Source organism: Mixophyes fleayi, chromosome 6 (assembly GCF_038048845.1).
Source record: "Mixophyes fleayi isolate aMixFle1 chromosome 6, aMixFle1.hap1, whole genome shotgun sequence".
Lineage (NCBI taxonomy): Eukaryota > Metazoa > Chordata > Amphibia > Anura > Limnodynastidae > Mixophyes > Mixophyes fleayi.
In genome coordinates this window covers 155,268,183-155,282,034 of record NC_134407.1, presented here as the reverse complement: position 1 = coordinate 155,282,034, position 13,852 = coordinate 155,268,183, and the positions used below count along the sequence as shown (strand labels likewise).

General features: G+C 38.9%; 1 protein-coding gene across 2 annotated transcripts in view; it reads right to left on the bottom strand.

Moving 5' to 3' along the window:
* Positions 1-1,484: 1,484 nt before the first annotated feature.
* CCDC47 (coiled-coil domain containing 47) overlaps positions 1,485-13,852 on the bottom strand; it is a 15,569-nt gene continuing 3,201 nt past the window's right edge. For both annotated transcript variants that reach the window (XM_075176838.1, XM_075176837.1), the window contains exons 3-13: positions 12,564-12,674; positions 11,890-12,064; positions 10,218-10,339; positions 9,784-9,849; positions 8,655-8,756; positions 8,446-8,556; positions 8,268-8,353; positions 7,529-7,587; positions 7,322-7,431; positions 6,945-7,112; positions 1,485-5,275 (exon numbers count right to left, since the gene is read on the bottom strand). In XM_075176838.1, the coding sequence (XP_075032939.1) occupies positions 5,195-5,275; positions 6,945-7,112; positions 7,322-7,431; positions 7,529-7,587; positions 8,268-8,353; positions 8,446-8,556; positions 8,655-8,756; positions 9,784-9,849; positions 10,218-10,339; positions 11,890-12,064; positions 12,564-12,674 (1,191 nt within the window). In that variant the 3' untranslated portion in view covers positions 1,485-5,194. The remainder of the gene's footprint in view (positions 5,276-6,944; positions 7,113-7,321; positions 7,432-7,528; positions 7,588-8,267; positions 8,354-8,445; positions 8,557-8,654; positions 8,757-9,783; positions 9,850-10,217; positions 10,340-11,889; positions 12,065-12,563; positions 12,675-13,852) is intronic.

The window sequence follows — 13,852 nt, the reverse complement described above, 5'->3', positions numbered from 1 at the left end:
AGGCAGCGTGTGTGCTGTCCCCTCCACTGGCTGCGCTGCCTCTCGTGGAGAGCGGTGCGCACTAGACCTCCGATGCTCGTTGTCTAGGGGGAGGGGGGCTTGCCGGCATGTCCGTCGGCAGGGGGAGACGGATCCCTGCATCTCCCCCGCGACATATCACTAGGATCAATCCCCGCGTGCCACCTTCGTAAAATAAAATTTAAAAAACAACAAAAAAACCAAAAACGTGTCAATCTAAAACTAGGTATAGGCAGGAGCCTATACCAAAGTGTCCTAACTCTTAAGGCACAGACAAAAACTGGGGTATCCACAGGAGAGGAGGGGCATAGTAGGGGAGGAGAGTAGAGATCAAAGAAGTTGATAAGTGCCTAAAACTCCACACCCACTTCTATACCCCAATGTCTCGCAGTGTCCCGCAATGGAAAGAGAAATATATTTATTGAGAAAAATGTTGATGTGTTCAATACTTATTTCAACCGCTGTTTGCCTACACACACTGACAGTTCCTTGTCACAAGAATTTCAGCAGTGTGAAAGATGCATATAACATACGACACCAACCCAGATAGTATGTTTTGGCTCTTGAAAAAGCAAAGTAGTTTCCCGTCATTACATATATTTTAGGTTATGTTTTACAATACCATATGGAATATGGCTCTAACAAGGTGATTAACAGTTGCTTTCTGAGCAGATGGTGTACCACAATGGGCTTGCAAAGAGAACAAACTCTGCCTTACAACACTGTTTGCGCATTTCATTTTGCTTACACACAACTTACATCACTTTTCCTAAATTACACTGCAAGTAAATTTTGTACGGTCCCATCAAAAACTGTATGACATTTTCCACTATAGCACTAGTCGATTAATTACTCCTATGTCTTCTACTGATTATAGATATTATTCCTTGAGAGAGTGGAATCCAAATTCATGGTCAATGTCTGTTAATTTGCCATAATCACTTTATGTGATGAGTAATTCCACAGCTTAGCCACCCTTACAATAAGGAACCCCATACTATTGTGGATTGTGAACTCTAGTGTGGTCCTTGTTATGAAAAGTTAAACAGATAAATCTTTGTATTGACCTCAGATATATTTACACACATAAATTAAGCGACATCTAAGGTACCCACTCCCCCTTAAAATTAACAAACCTACTTTTTCTATCCTCTCTATAATTTGACTCTTACATTCCCCTTTATAGAATTCATCTTCGAATGACCTCTCAAGCTGTCCTATATTTTCTTACAGCGAGTTGCCAAAACTGTAACCCAAATTTATAAGGTGGTCTAAATGGCAATATGGTTTGCATGTATCCCCATTTTTATGCATCCCCAGAATGCATTAGCCTTTGCATTGTGTGTGGATACTCAGCTTTTTTTAAATTAGTTTTCTGAAATCCTTTTCCATCTCAGTTTTCCCCAACAGAATTAGATATTAAAATTGCCCACTTACCCAAATCAAAACACAAAGAACAGTAGCTCTTTTTATTACTTCCATTTTAATGTTGACTAGCCAGGTAAAAATCAGAATGATGGATAATAGCTGCCATGCATCCGCAGAGGCCACATAATCTCAGATGAGGAAAGAAATAGAATGTTGCAGACAGAAGGCTAATCACAGCAAGATAAAATATACAATAACCAGCACATACTGTCTACAACAAATTGTATTTGAATGCAGCAACTGGATGTTGGGTTCCTGAGTATCTAAATTTATGATTACCTCTCCTTTATTGCTAAACATTTTCACTCAATCAAACTCCTATACAATGAGCTTTCTTTAAAAAAAAAAGAAAATAATTCAGGGTTAGAAGTGGGTCAGTAGCTTTAGCGTTAACAGAACTGGTATAATCATTGCCAACTAGGGGGTAAATGTATGAAGCTCCGGGTTCTTAAACACCCGCGAGTTCAGCGTCTTCAGCGCTTAAATTTAAAGCGGCGCTGCCTTGTAAAGGGAAATTAAAGCGCTGAAGACGCCGAACTCTCGGGTGTTGAAGAACCCGGAGCTTCATACATTTACCCCCTAGATCCTCAGAACAGTATTCAGCTGCTCCTTGACTAGAACACAGAAAATAATCATGCAATTCATTCAATATATGGCTAACTGAAGATTAAAAGGAGTCGTTGTTGGACAGCACCTTAAAGGCATTAAAAAGGGGGATTCCGTGTTCAGAAAATTTATTTAATTTATTATCTATACACACCATCCTGAAAGTGTTATGAAATACACCGATTTATCTCTAGAAGTTCATTCTGTGCTCTTCAGCCGTCTCTTATTATCAGGCAGAGTTGTTTTTTACTGTCCTCAGATATAATTATAATCTGGTCTCATTAGAGCTGTGTTATGCTACAAAAACAACCCTGTCCTATGATATCATTATATTTGAAAAAAGTGTGGAAGGAAACTAGAAGATAAAATGTTGATTTAGCATAAGTTACAGGAGGGCATGTACATACCAGTAAATTTAAGTAATCTAAAAAATTGACCAATCCCCTTAATACCAAATTATCCTCCAGTATTAGAAAATGGTAGACACACTTCTTATTGTCACACAGATTAGATCATCACCCATAATTTAAAGCAGGATCTTTAACCTTGTAATAGAATCACAGCATTAAGTTACACAGTTCACATACTGGCCTAACCCTCAGCAACATTTTTATTTTAGTTTATAGTCATTAATTTATATATTGACACAGATTAGAGAACAGGAATTTATCTTTTTGCAACATTCAACTATTTCAGTCTTGCATAGCTTCTGATTTATATGCTTTATCCCCTTAGTGTTACTTTGTTACAACTAAACTTGATTTTTCCTGTACATAACTCTCAGCTATGGTGCTGTAAGACAACGGTACTTTACTATTAAAGAAGAAAGAGGGTATTGGTCTCACTGAGACCATATATTTGCTTAGATTAGAAAAAAAAAAAAACTGTAGCCTACTGAATTTTCTGAACAGATGGAGCACAGCACTTGTGTGTATGGATTACCACTGCTAGAGCTGAATTCAGGATTATCAAAATATGATTAGGAGGCATTAGAATATGGTTAAAGTATGACCGTACCTAGATCAGATTAGGTACAGTATATGAATAAAGTTTGACAGCAGCACAATTTGGAATAAACAGGCTCTATGCCTCAGTGAGGTCACATGGTCCTAATGATTTCATAGGCTGCATTCTCATAATTACTGTTCCAGCAATGGCAGCCTATATTGTGTGTAGGTAAAAGGTGCACTTTGAGGCCAAAAGGAAAGCATTTTTCTTTTCACAGTACTGAGCATACGTAATCCACACACACACAGACTTACTACTGCCCCCTGCAGGTAGGCTCTATCAATAATACTACTTTTTTTTTGTTTGATATAGCTTTCACAAATATGTTATAATAACTTAAAATACTTTTTTTGTTTTTATATTATATGCATAAAATCTTGGGGAACATGTTATTAAACTCTAGAACTGAAGTACAAACTTTAATGAGCATTAAAAAATGATCCTGTATCTTTTCTATAGGGTGAAAAATAACCCCAATGTACTTTCTATTGCAAGTTACGGTTGAGATTACACACTTAAAGTTATCAGAGATATCCCCGAAATAAGAGAGCAGCGGTTTCTATATGGATTACAAGTTATCCTCTCTACTGAGGATACTGTAGAGTTGTGGAAAGAACTATCTCATCTGGGAAGACCGTGTGAAAATATATTTCCTATATTTAAAATCTGTAGCAAGGGTAATGTCAATTTTAGGACAACTGAGTAATGGAAGAGTGAATATATTTTGGGAATACAGTTAGAGGGGCTGAAGGTCTTAGGCTGGTATAGTTTTTAAGCCATTTGCAGCAGATATTTATTCATATATTGCACACTAGGGAGGCTTAAAGAACAAAACAAACAAAAAAAAAATAAAAAAAAAATCCTCATGTGTGTCTTCAGCAACTGTATCATTCTTGGGGTCATTTATATGGGAAAACAAAAGTGTCTGAGAATGTGTCTGATTAATATTACAGCCAGCCCCAAAAGTCACTAAGCAAATTCAAACCCAACTGCAAAGCCTCCTTGAAACAAAACAAGGTAGTGGTCAGATAAAATGACACCATATTCAGTGTGGGCAGCAGATTCAATTAGCCGTGAGGTTCCATAGTAACCTAGCCACTGCATGCTTTACAGGCAGATACGGTAATGAAAAAAAAATCACTCATCGTTGCGTGCACCTCTAGAAAGATCCCAAGCAAAGATGCTTATCTACAACATCATGTAGTAAAATAGACACACTGTTACTCTGGGACCTCATGGATATTTGAATCGGCTCCTGAGAAACTACGGATAACTTAGGCACAGCACATTACATATAACTCAGAAAAGGTCTACATTCGGGCATAATACCTGTTCACTGCATTCTTATTGAGGGAGCTGTCCAATAAACCATTAAGACGGACATAATTATGGGTCCAAATTCAAGCAGAGATAGGAGAATGATTTCCTGTGGTTCGTGTCCAAACATCCCTTTCCCTAACTTCTATGGATTAGAGGTGCCTGTCAGTGTAGGACAAGGGCTCAATAGTCCAAGCAAGAGATTGTTAGAAACACCCCATTTTCATAGAGAAGTACAGGATCTAAACAGAACATTGTTACAGTCCTCGGAAGAGAGTACATGGTACTGGAGTAAATATTTAAAAAGTGTACCTGACATCTAGAGGCAGTCATTGTGCAATTCACTAGGGACATCACTGAGATATTACAAGTCTGTGATGTCACTGTTCCTAGGCAATTAATAGGCTGAATTAATAACAAAATTGTGTTCTCCACTACAGTGGACAGGTGCACATTAAGTGTTATGACTACAGCCAGGCAGTCTCTGGCCTGAAAACCCCTAAAGCAGAGTTTCTTGAACGCACACAGGAACATGTTCTTTGTTATCTCAGTGCCTGAAGGGCACCCTGCATTTTCTGGGTGTAGAGCCAGGTCAGGCCACAAAGTGATGCTAGGAGAACAGGACACCAAGCCAGCAGGAACATGGATAAAAGTTCACCCTTATATTGCCATAAGGAATAACTATGAATTAGAAGACAATTAAATGGTAAGTAATGGTTGATCATGTTGCTACATTAGATTCTGTTTTGACCCTCCTCTCCTGATCCAAGTTGCGAGTGGGGGTTAATGGGACAGGCTCTGGAGTAGCTAGACCATATTACATGGCCTTCACTTTAATCTGCTTCATTTTCATCTGTTTCTTCTCCATCTTCTTCTGTTCCCTGCGCTGAGCAGCTTCCTGGGCGAGTTATAGAGAGATAAAAAAAGCTTTGAGTTGTCCATGAATAAAGTATATTAGGGTAAGGCAGTTACAAGTATTAAAATCCCTCAAGTTTCTGTATAGGTCATGGTATTCCTGGTGGACTTCTAATGTTTCCATATTTCAAAGTTTATTCCTTATTATACAGAAGTAGTATATGAACCCAAACTAACATTAACATTTCATGATTGTTTTGACTTATTTGTATTTGGTATAGTGGTCCTGTTGCCACTAAAAACCTGGTATTACAGCGTGTGTGTTATTTAATTATTGTGTCTAGGGAATGAAAGCAATTACAGAGCATTACTGTGTAAAGATTTGTATTTATTTGTGACCGAATGCGAAGATCGGGCCATTTAGAATTCCTAGGACTGAGCAGTTTTCCTACAGGCAGTGTAATCTCTGGCTGCAGTAACTGCAATGTAGGAATGAAGTAGAGAAGTGATATGTATGAATAAATGAAATAGTCTGCCATGTTTATCACAGTCTGACACCACTTAGAGTCAAAATGTAAAGGGATGACATGACTAATTATTACTAGGGACAAGGATATATTTCACTTGTGTGTCCAGATTTTTTTTCTGGGTTTGGAGGTTACCTACATTCTGTATAACATTTACACATTATTGCACGTACTGATACAAAACGCCTCCATGTCACACAGGATGGGTTGTCTCAGTTTTGAGGACTGGTATATGGCTATACACACACACATCTACATAAAACATACATACATATTGGCAATGGGTGCCACAGTTGTGCAGGAGGAAGTTTATACAGGTCTCCCCTATCCTTGAGCAACATTGACTTCTACTAGGGACGCAATGCATCCCAGCTAGCATCGCTCACTATTACCCTAATGCGGGCAGAGTGCTCTAATTTTACTGTCTAATGGTTCCGAACCAGAGGGAAGGAAACAAAGGCCGACAGTGATTAAACACACTGCATGGTCTCCATATATACATGTCCACTCAGATAAATGTATCATTAGTGGTCAAATATGGTAGACTTGCCAGCTAGGCCCAAACTGTAGACAGATGAGCAATGGCAGTATATTGTGGAAAATTCATAAGGGGAGTCTAAATCAGACACATAAATCAATTGAAAATGTATGTGCTCCACAGAACCCATCATGCTCTCAAGCAGGCTTCATAGAGCCAATTTATAAGATTCACCCCAACACTGCAAATGTAGAAACAAATATGTGCACACTGATACATATACTTCATAAGCACAGGAAATGCCCACACAGATATAACAATATTCAAGAGGTGGCTAAAGGGAAAATATGAAGAGACGAGCTCTATGTTCCATGGTCTGTGGGACAGTAAAAGAAAGGAAACCTATATGTCCAGTCACAAAATGCTTTACTCCTCGCTACATACAGTGCAACGGTATTCTAGTAGCCAGACTTGAAACATAACATTTTATTCAACCGTTAGAACATTCATTTGCCACATGACTAAGCTTTCCATTCACAGAGGTATTATACTAGAAGTCTATTTTCCCTGCTTGTAATAATGGAAAATATAGAGAAAATTAAATTGCTGTGGTGTTCTATTACACTTCAATTACTGACTGTACAGTTGTACATTACTGCAAGATAAACTGTAAATACAATTTATCATTTTATTACCCCCTTGCTTACCTCCAGCCGCCGTTGCTTGTCAGGATCCTCCTCATTCATGATGCGCTCTTTTTCTGCTCGCTTCTTCTCCTCGCGGCGGGTCTGAGCCGCCTCTTGGCGTTGCACATGTGTAAGCTTCAGGAAGTTCTCCTCCACGCGAGAACGGTTCTTATCAGCTTTCAGCTTCCCCTGAAGTTAATGCACAGAGGTTTATAAGCTATGAGTTGGCTTTGTGCGATTGTATACAGCAGTGACAAGCCTGTACGATTTGTTAGTACAGGAATAGCGGATGGGGGCTTATATAAAAGTCAGCCGACACAGTGTTCAGGTCGTGCAAACCTAGAAAACATTAGGTTTTGGTGGCCTACTCTAATGGAAGTCTGCCATAGGTCACCCACCTCTCTGTTCAGACGGAACTTTTTCACTTTATCAATGCTGTAAATCACCATGTTCATCAGTGGCAGAAGGGATTCCATGTCTTTTACACTTGCATTTCCAGCTCCAGGCACTGAAAAATATTAGAAAAATCAGACGTTCACCAGAATCACCATTGACCATAACTTGTCCCACACCCAGCATCTAGAGCACAATCCACTTGCTCTTACCGTTAAATGTAAACTGAAGAGTCCGCTTGGTTTCTGGCAGTTTGAGAGGCTGACCCTCCCTGGATACACAACACAAAAATGTAACAAAATTGTAAACTGGAAAATATTTAGCTTTCATAATTTAGCTTTCATAATGACAGTCTACAGGCTTAGTTCCTGGTAAGGCTTACCATCTCTCATTCAGAAATCATACATTCAGGACATTAAACATATATGAACATAAAGTGTACCTATATCCAACACATTGTGGGGCTAAATTAATATTCAACAAACCAACACAACAGCAACATATGACACAGGTTTCTAAGTCCCCACAGGCTCACAATCATGTGTGCAAACACACAAGTTTCCTTCCACAATCATACAGGTAGGGTAATATATACAGAAGCCAATTAACCTACCAGTATGTTTACAGAAACCAAAAAGTGCCCATAAGTAAACCAGAGAGAGAGAGAGAGAGAGAGCGCACAAATGCAATGTAGATAACATCCTGGCTAGAAATTAACCCAAAGCCCCAGGAGTGTGAGGCAGCAATGGAGGATACAGGGCATTTGTTCCATATGTATCTTTCCTTTGCCATTAAACGAGAACGTTTCTAGTAAATTTGCCTAACAAAAGGCCGTCTCCACTCTGTGTAGGAGACTGACTTACTTTAAAAAGAAAAAGCAGTTCATCATTTGAAAAAGGCTTTTAAACGCATTAGAAGTATTTGTGCAAGGAGACCGATAAGAGTACTTACTCTTGCATAATCTTTGGACCAGAAAATTGGTCCGAGAAATGGATGGATTCAATTTTATCAGCGTAATGCGTTAGGAAATGAACCATCTGTGGAAGAGAAAAAGAAAATATGATGACTAGATGGCTAAGGAGAAAGGCAACTGGAAAAGAGCTGGTAGATGTAGCAACAATGTCTGTACCTTAGTGTCCAGGACACCATCTGTCACCTCTCCCATCTCAGATAAAATGGCTAGAGACTCCGGGAGACCCAGCTTGGCTGCAGACTTGGGTTTGTCACTGCAAAACTCACTCTGCACACAGAAACACAGACATATTACCAGGTCTTTATCACACTATCCAGGCAGGCAAATTTCTGTACACCCTCATACTCAGAGTCTGATAACCTTACCAAGTCCTGCATTTCTTTCTGCAGCCGAGCAAGGGTCTTCCGAGTCCCAACAGCAAACACGTATGTGTCCATGTCCTCCTCATTCATCATCACTTTTATTTGCTGGAAGACAAAGTGTGGAGAATCAGGAGTGTGTAGGTCTTAATATGCAAGAGCAAAACTACTGTCATGGCAACAGTTGCAATTGATTTAATATGTATTAAAGAGCAAATAAGCCCAAAACGGGACAATAATATACAGTATATCAAATCCTGTTGATTACTAAGCCAAGTAATACATCTGAAATAACATTTTGTGTATCACGTTACACACATGTGGTGCAGCACAAAGCTTCACAGATCTAGTCGTATGGTCTACATCTCATCAGTGATGGAAATGTATCTGTATGGATTGTTGGAGGCAAGACAAGCAATGTCACCATGACTAAATGAGAATGGACAATCATTTGTCCAAACTTTCTAAACTAGATCAGCAACCTTTCAGTAGTTTGCTACACTAATGTGGTTTTACGTGGGTATGAAAGGTCCATATAAAACCATAAATGTTTTGCATAGTTAGCGGACATTTCCCACTTAAGGAACTGGCCTTTTCAAAAGGTGCTATTCCTGCGTATTTGTATATGGGGACAGAGTGTGCATTCAAATTCCTAATGTAAATAGCTACAATGCGCAGACTTTTCAAGTGAAGTGGTGTAATTATGCAGAGGGTGTGGAAGTCACGAAGAACACTCCTCTGTGCTCAGCTTTGCACATCAAAGCTTTGTTTGGTTGAGCCAACCACCTTTCTGCTCAAATTTACATTGGAGGACCATGTTTCTTATTAAACTACTACAGGTGCCAGTAGCAAAGAACTAAAAAGAACAAAAACAAGCAAAACACAGCAGTAAGAATAATGCAGAAAAATTATGATTCTAAAAAGGTGAGTCGGCAGACAAAAACAGTTCAGAGAAAAAAAAAAAAAAAAAAAGGGGAGGGATAATGACGCTTATTACATGGAGCGAAAATCTGGATCAACTCGGGGGGAAGGGGAGGGGGTGTCAGTCTAGTTTATTATCTAGCGTACGCAAACTTATTCTCTCCCTTCATGAGATGGCTTACAGTCCAGCATAAGTAACCATTTCATTACATACCACTTGATCACACGCTGGGCGCATCATGCGAGCTAACACATTAAGCAAGTCCTGGCGTTTCAAAAACTGCAAAAGGTCAAAAGAAACAAGGTAAAACACCTACACAATATATATTTCTCTACAAAGATGTTATAACTGGCTATATGTGCAAGTAGGGCATCTATTAGAGGAGAGGCCAGTCTCTGGCCCCACAACAGTACATCATTCGAAGTTGTTTTTTTATCAATAGGCATATCTGGACCTTTAGTGAAGACTTCGTTCTCGCCTGACAGGCTACTTGAGACTGCGATAAACTGTTGCAGTTCTATTACATATATGCTTAATGAATACTGACAGGTTAAGATTAGCATTTCATCACGTTAAAACCACTCTGCTTAAAAAGCTAAGCTTTCACTACATCTTCAGGCAGAAAGCTATACTGTAAATGACAGCACCTTGAGTTGAATCAGCATGCCCTCGCAGCACAGTCGTCCTGAGCACCAAAGGTTGTAGATGTGTTCATTCTCCTGGTTCAGTTTCCCAGTGCTTACTGCATCTTTACTTGTCCCATCGTCCCCTATGATGAGTGGAGACATTATATTGTGGTGTTAAACTGCAGTTTTACCATCTTATCTTAAAAGCCACACTACACATCACACTATGAGGAGCAAGAGTAAAACCTACATACACACACACACACAGAGGAAAGACCAGAGTTATATCCTCTAGGAGTAATCAGGACAATAAAAAGCAAGATTGTTTCTTTTAGCTGGGGTGCGTATACCTTATGGTTGGAGTTAAAGGGGTAAATTTAATAGTAGGAATTGATTAGGCAGAGGCTGGTCTGCAACCCCTAGAAAGCCGGGTAAATTAATTATGGCTATCTTCTTGTAATAAATGAACCTCGAGGTCCACTGTTTCAATCCTGGACAGACATTCTAGGAGACTGCATGGCTTAATTGAAAAATGTTATTGAATCTTTCAAAACTATTCCAACTGCTGTATTAGATTTTGCAAAGCAAGGTATTTTAACTTTGCACCCCTCCCCCACACAATTTCATATGAATTTTGCTGCACACTACTTGTAATGATTTTAGAAAAGATCCTTGAACTGATTGAAGAAGGTATGCAAATACATTTTCAATGTTTTATATCCACTTTAACACAATGCATTTATAAAAAAAAAAAAAAAAAAAAAAAAAAAAAAAACAGGATAGGTTAGTGCCATATTAATATCATTCATATTAAGATGGCTAACTGACGGCAAAGTCTTCTCATTCTGATCAGTCCGTACTAGCAACTAAAAAAAATTAAATCAGAATTTCCACACAATTATTGCTATGATTTTACAAATGGGACACGTCTTAGAAGCCCAAAGCTTTTCAGAGCAATTACATCCCAAGCAATGGCAGCATTTATTGGAAACAAAAGGAATCATCTAACACTAGCTGGAGGGGGAGTGGAGCTAAAACCAGTGTTTGGTCATAAGCTCCATATTTAGCAGAAATAGGGATACATTGTGCTTTCCATAACAATTATATTACACCATTATTGCACCCCAGTTTTAATTTAATAGTTGTGGTGAGCACAATATATCCCTTTTTGTTATTCCATAAAATATATTCTCCATTACATATCCTAAACAATTTTTTTTAAAGATGAATTATCATCAGTTATTTTATATAGCGCTACTAATTCCGCAACTCATTCACATCAGTCCCTGCACCATTGGAGCTTATAGTCTAAATTCCCTAACACACACACACGTCAATTTTGATAACAGCCAATTAACCTACTAGTATGTTTTTGGAGTGTTGGAGGAAACCGGAGCACCCGGAGGAAACCCACGTAACACGGGGAGAACATACAAACTCCACACAGATAAAGCCATGGTCGGGCATCGAACTCATGACTCCAGTGCTGTGAGGCAAAAGTGCTAACCACTAAGCCACTGTGAATGAAAGTATGAGTGAATGAAGCTTAATATTAGTATTCAAATAAAACCAGAGTGCAATTATTGTGGCACTTTGATTCAGCCCACAAAATTACTATTCACTGTACTTAGGGAAGAGCTGTACTTTAAAATATGCCATAGACGCAATAATGGACCATGAGAGGAGTACTCACCAACGAGAGAGAAATTACTCTCCAGAAGCTCGCGGTGAGAGTTGAACCATGCCTGTGCCAGACGGCTGTTCTTGTTTTTACCAATGATGTAGTTCATGATATATGCCAAGAGCCCAGTTACCATTAGTATCTCCATGTAATAGCTCTCCCAACTATTCTGAAGGTGAGCAGGAACCTAGCAGGCAGAGGGGGTCAGATCACAACATTAAATCCAGCTAAATACGGAGCATGTAGAGTATGTTATTTACTAAAACTGTTCAAAAAATACAAGTAATAGCAACCAATCAGACATTTGCGCTCATTGTCTAACCTGCGCTAAACAGAAAACCTAATTGCAGATTAGTTGGTTGCTATGGTTTTAGTGCAGATTTGGTCATTTATCTGATGCTTGGAAATTTAGAAGTGGTGGTATGGAAAAAATGAATGAAATCTTTACAGTGAATAAGTAGGAAAAGTGGCGCTATGTCATACCCCCATATACAGCCCCACTTCGACCATTGCCTCTATATGTATGTACTATATAGATATGAAGAAGAAATGCAGAGTGCTTTGTGTAGCCTGTGACTATATGTTCTATTTCATAAGACACCAATATGTAATGCAGCAGGGAGGCTCATCAAGGACATTTCCCATAATGCTGAACAAGGTTTCTGTACATTTTGAATGGGACTTACATCCACAATGGTAATAGGATCCTTGCTCTTGATGGAACTTCCAGTATCAATTTTGTCTTCATAACCTTCAAACTCTTCATCATCATATGGCTCATTGTCTGTGTCACCTTCCTGTGGGACATAGGGATGGGATTAGTGGCTCCAAGAATGATGTTGACATTAAAAAGTAGATCAGCTGCACTGGCAAATATGTTGTTTTTATGGATGCATGGAATCCAGGATTTGGTTTGGGAGTCAGCTAATTCCTAATGGGGTTTGGGCAAAAGAGTTTTCCAGCCAGTGTCAAAGGATTTATCATCATTTAAAGACAACTGTTTTTTAATATGTTGTAAAGAAACACCCTGCTCTTGCCTTCTCATACCCCCACATATCTCGCCATAGCATGCCTGATGATGCCGACGTCTACGGCTCTGCTATGGCATTGCAGAGTGCCATAGTGTTCAGATTCTGCTCTTGGAAACATTTAAAGACATCATAAACCTTTGCCAAACCAGATCTAAGTGGTGGTGTGCATCAATGTAAAATACACAAGTCACCAATACCATTCACAGTGATTCACTATGTGAATGAGCCATACCATATACCTATTTAAAAAAAGAGTTGTCTGCCACCGGGAACGTGCAAGACTAAACACAAATCAGTGTCCTAAATTTGCAAACACACACGGTGACTTACTAGAGTTACTCTCCACTGCACCACAAGCGTACCTGGCTGTCCACTATTATCCCCGAGCACAGACCCAGATTCTGATCACTTGTTATTGGTTAAAGCATATCAGTGCTATTTGCACAAATTTATTAAATAAGCTATGTAGTGGCTACATAATTAGGCCTTTCAGATTATAATACCCATGACTTATTTTTACATGTTGGATACTTAATGGCCTAATGTGAACCTTACAACCATTCACAGTTGACTCTGCTTTAGCCAACTATACCATATTCCTCCTTACTTAATAAGCAATTCTTCTAAAATAATCCCTCAACTACATTCTTTACCTTTCACAATACTTGTACAGATAAGTTAGTAAACTGTAACTTACCTAAACTGTTTTCAGACAATCGGCAACCCCCCAAAGCCACATCAACCCCAAAGTACATGCAGTGCAGTGTTATATACTTATATTACGAACACTTTTAAACAATAAATGAAAAGGTTATATAAAATGCCCAATTCATAGTAAAGTCCAAACCATAAAGGTAAATAACCAATAGCTTTACAAGAGTACTCGTCTGCTTTTCATAATAGAGAAAGACTATGGTTTTTATATAGATATGTCAACTAAGAAT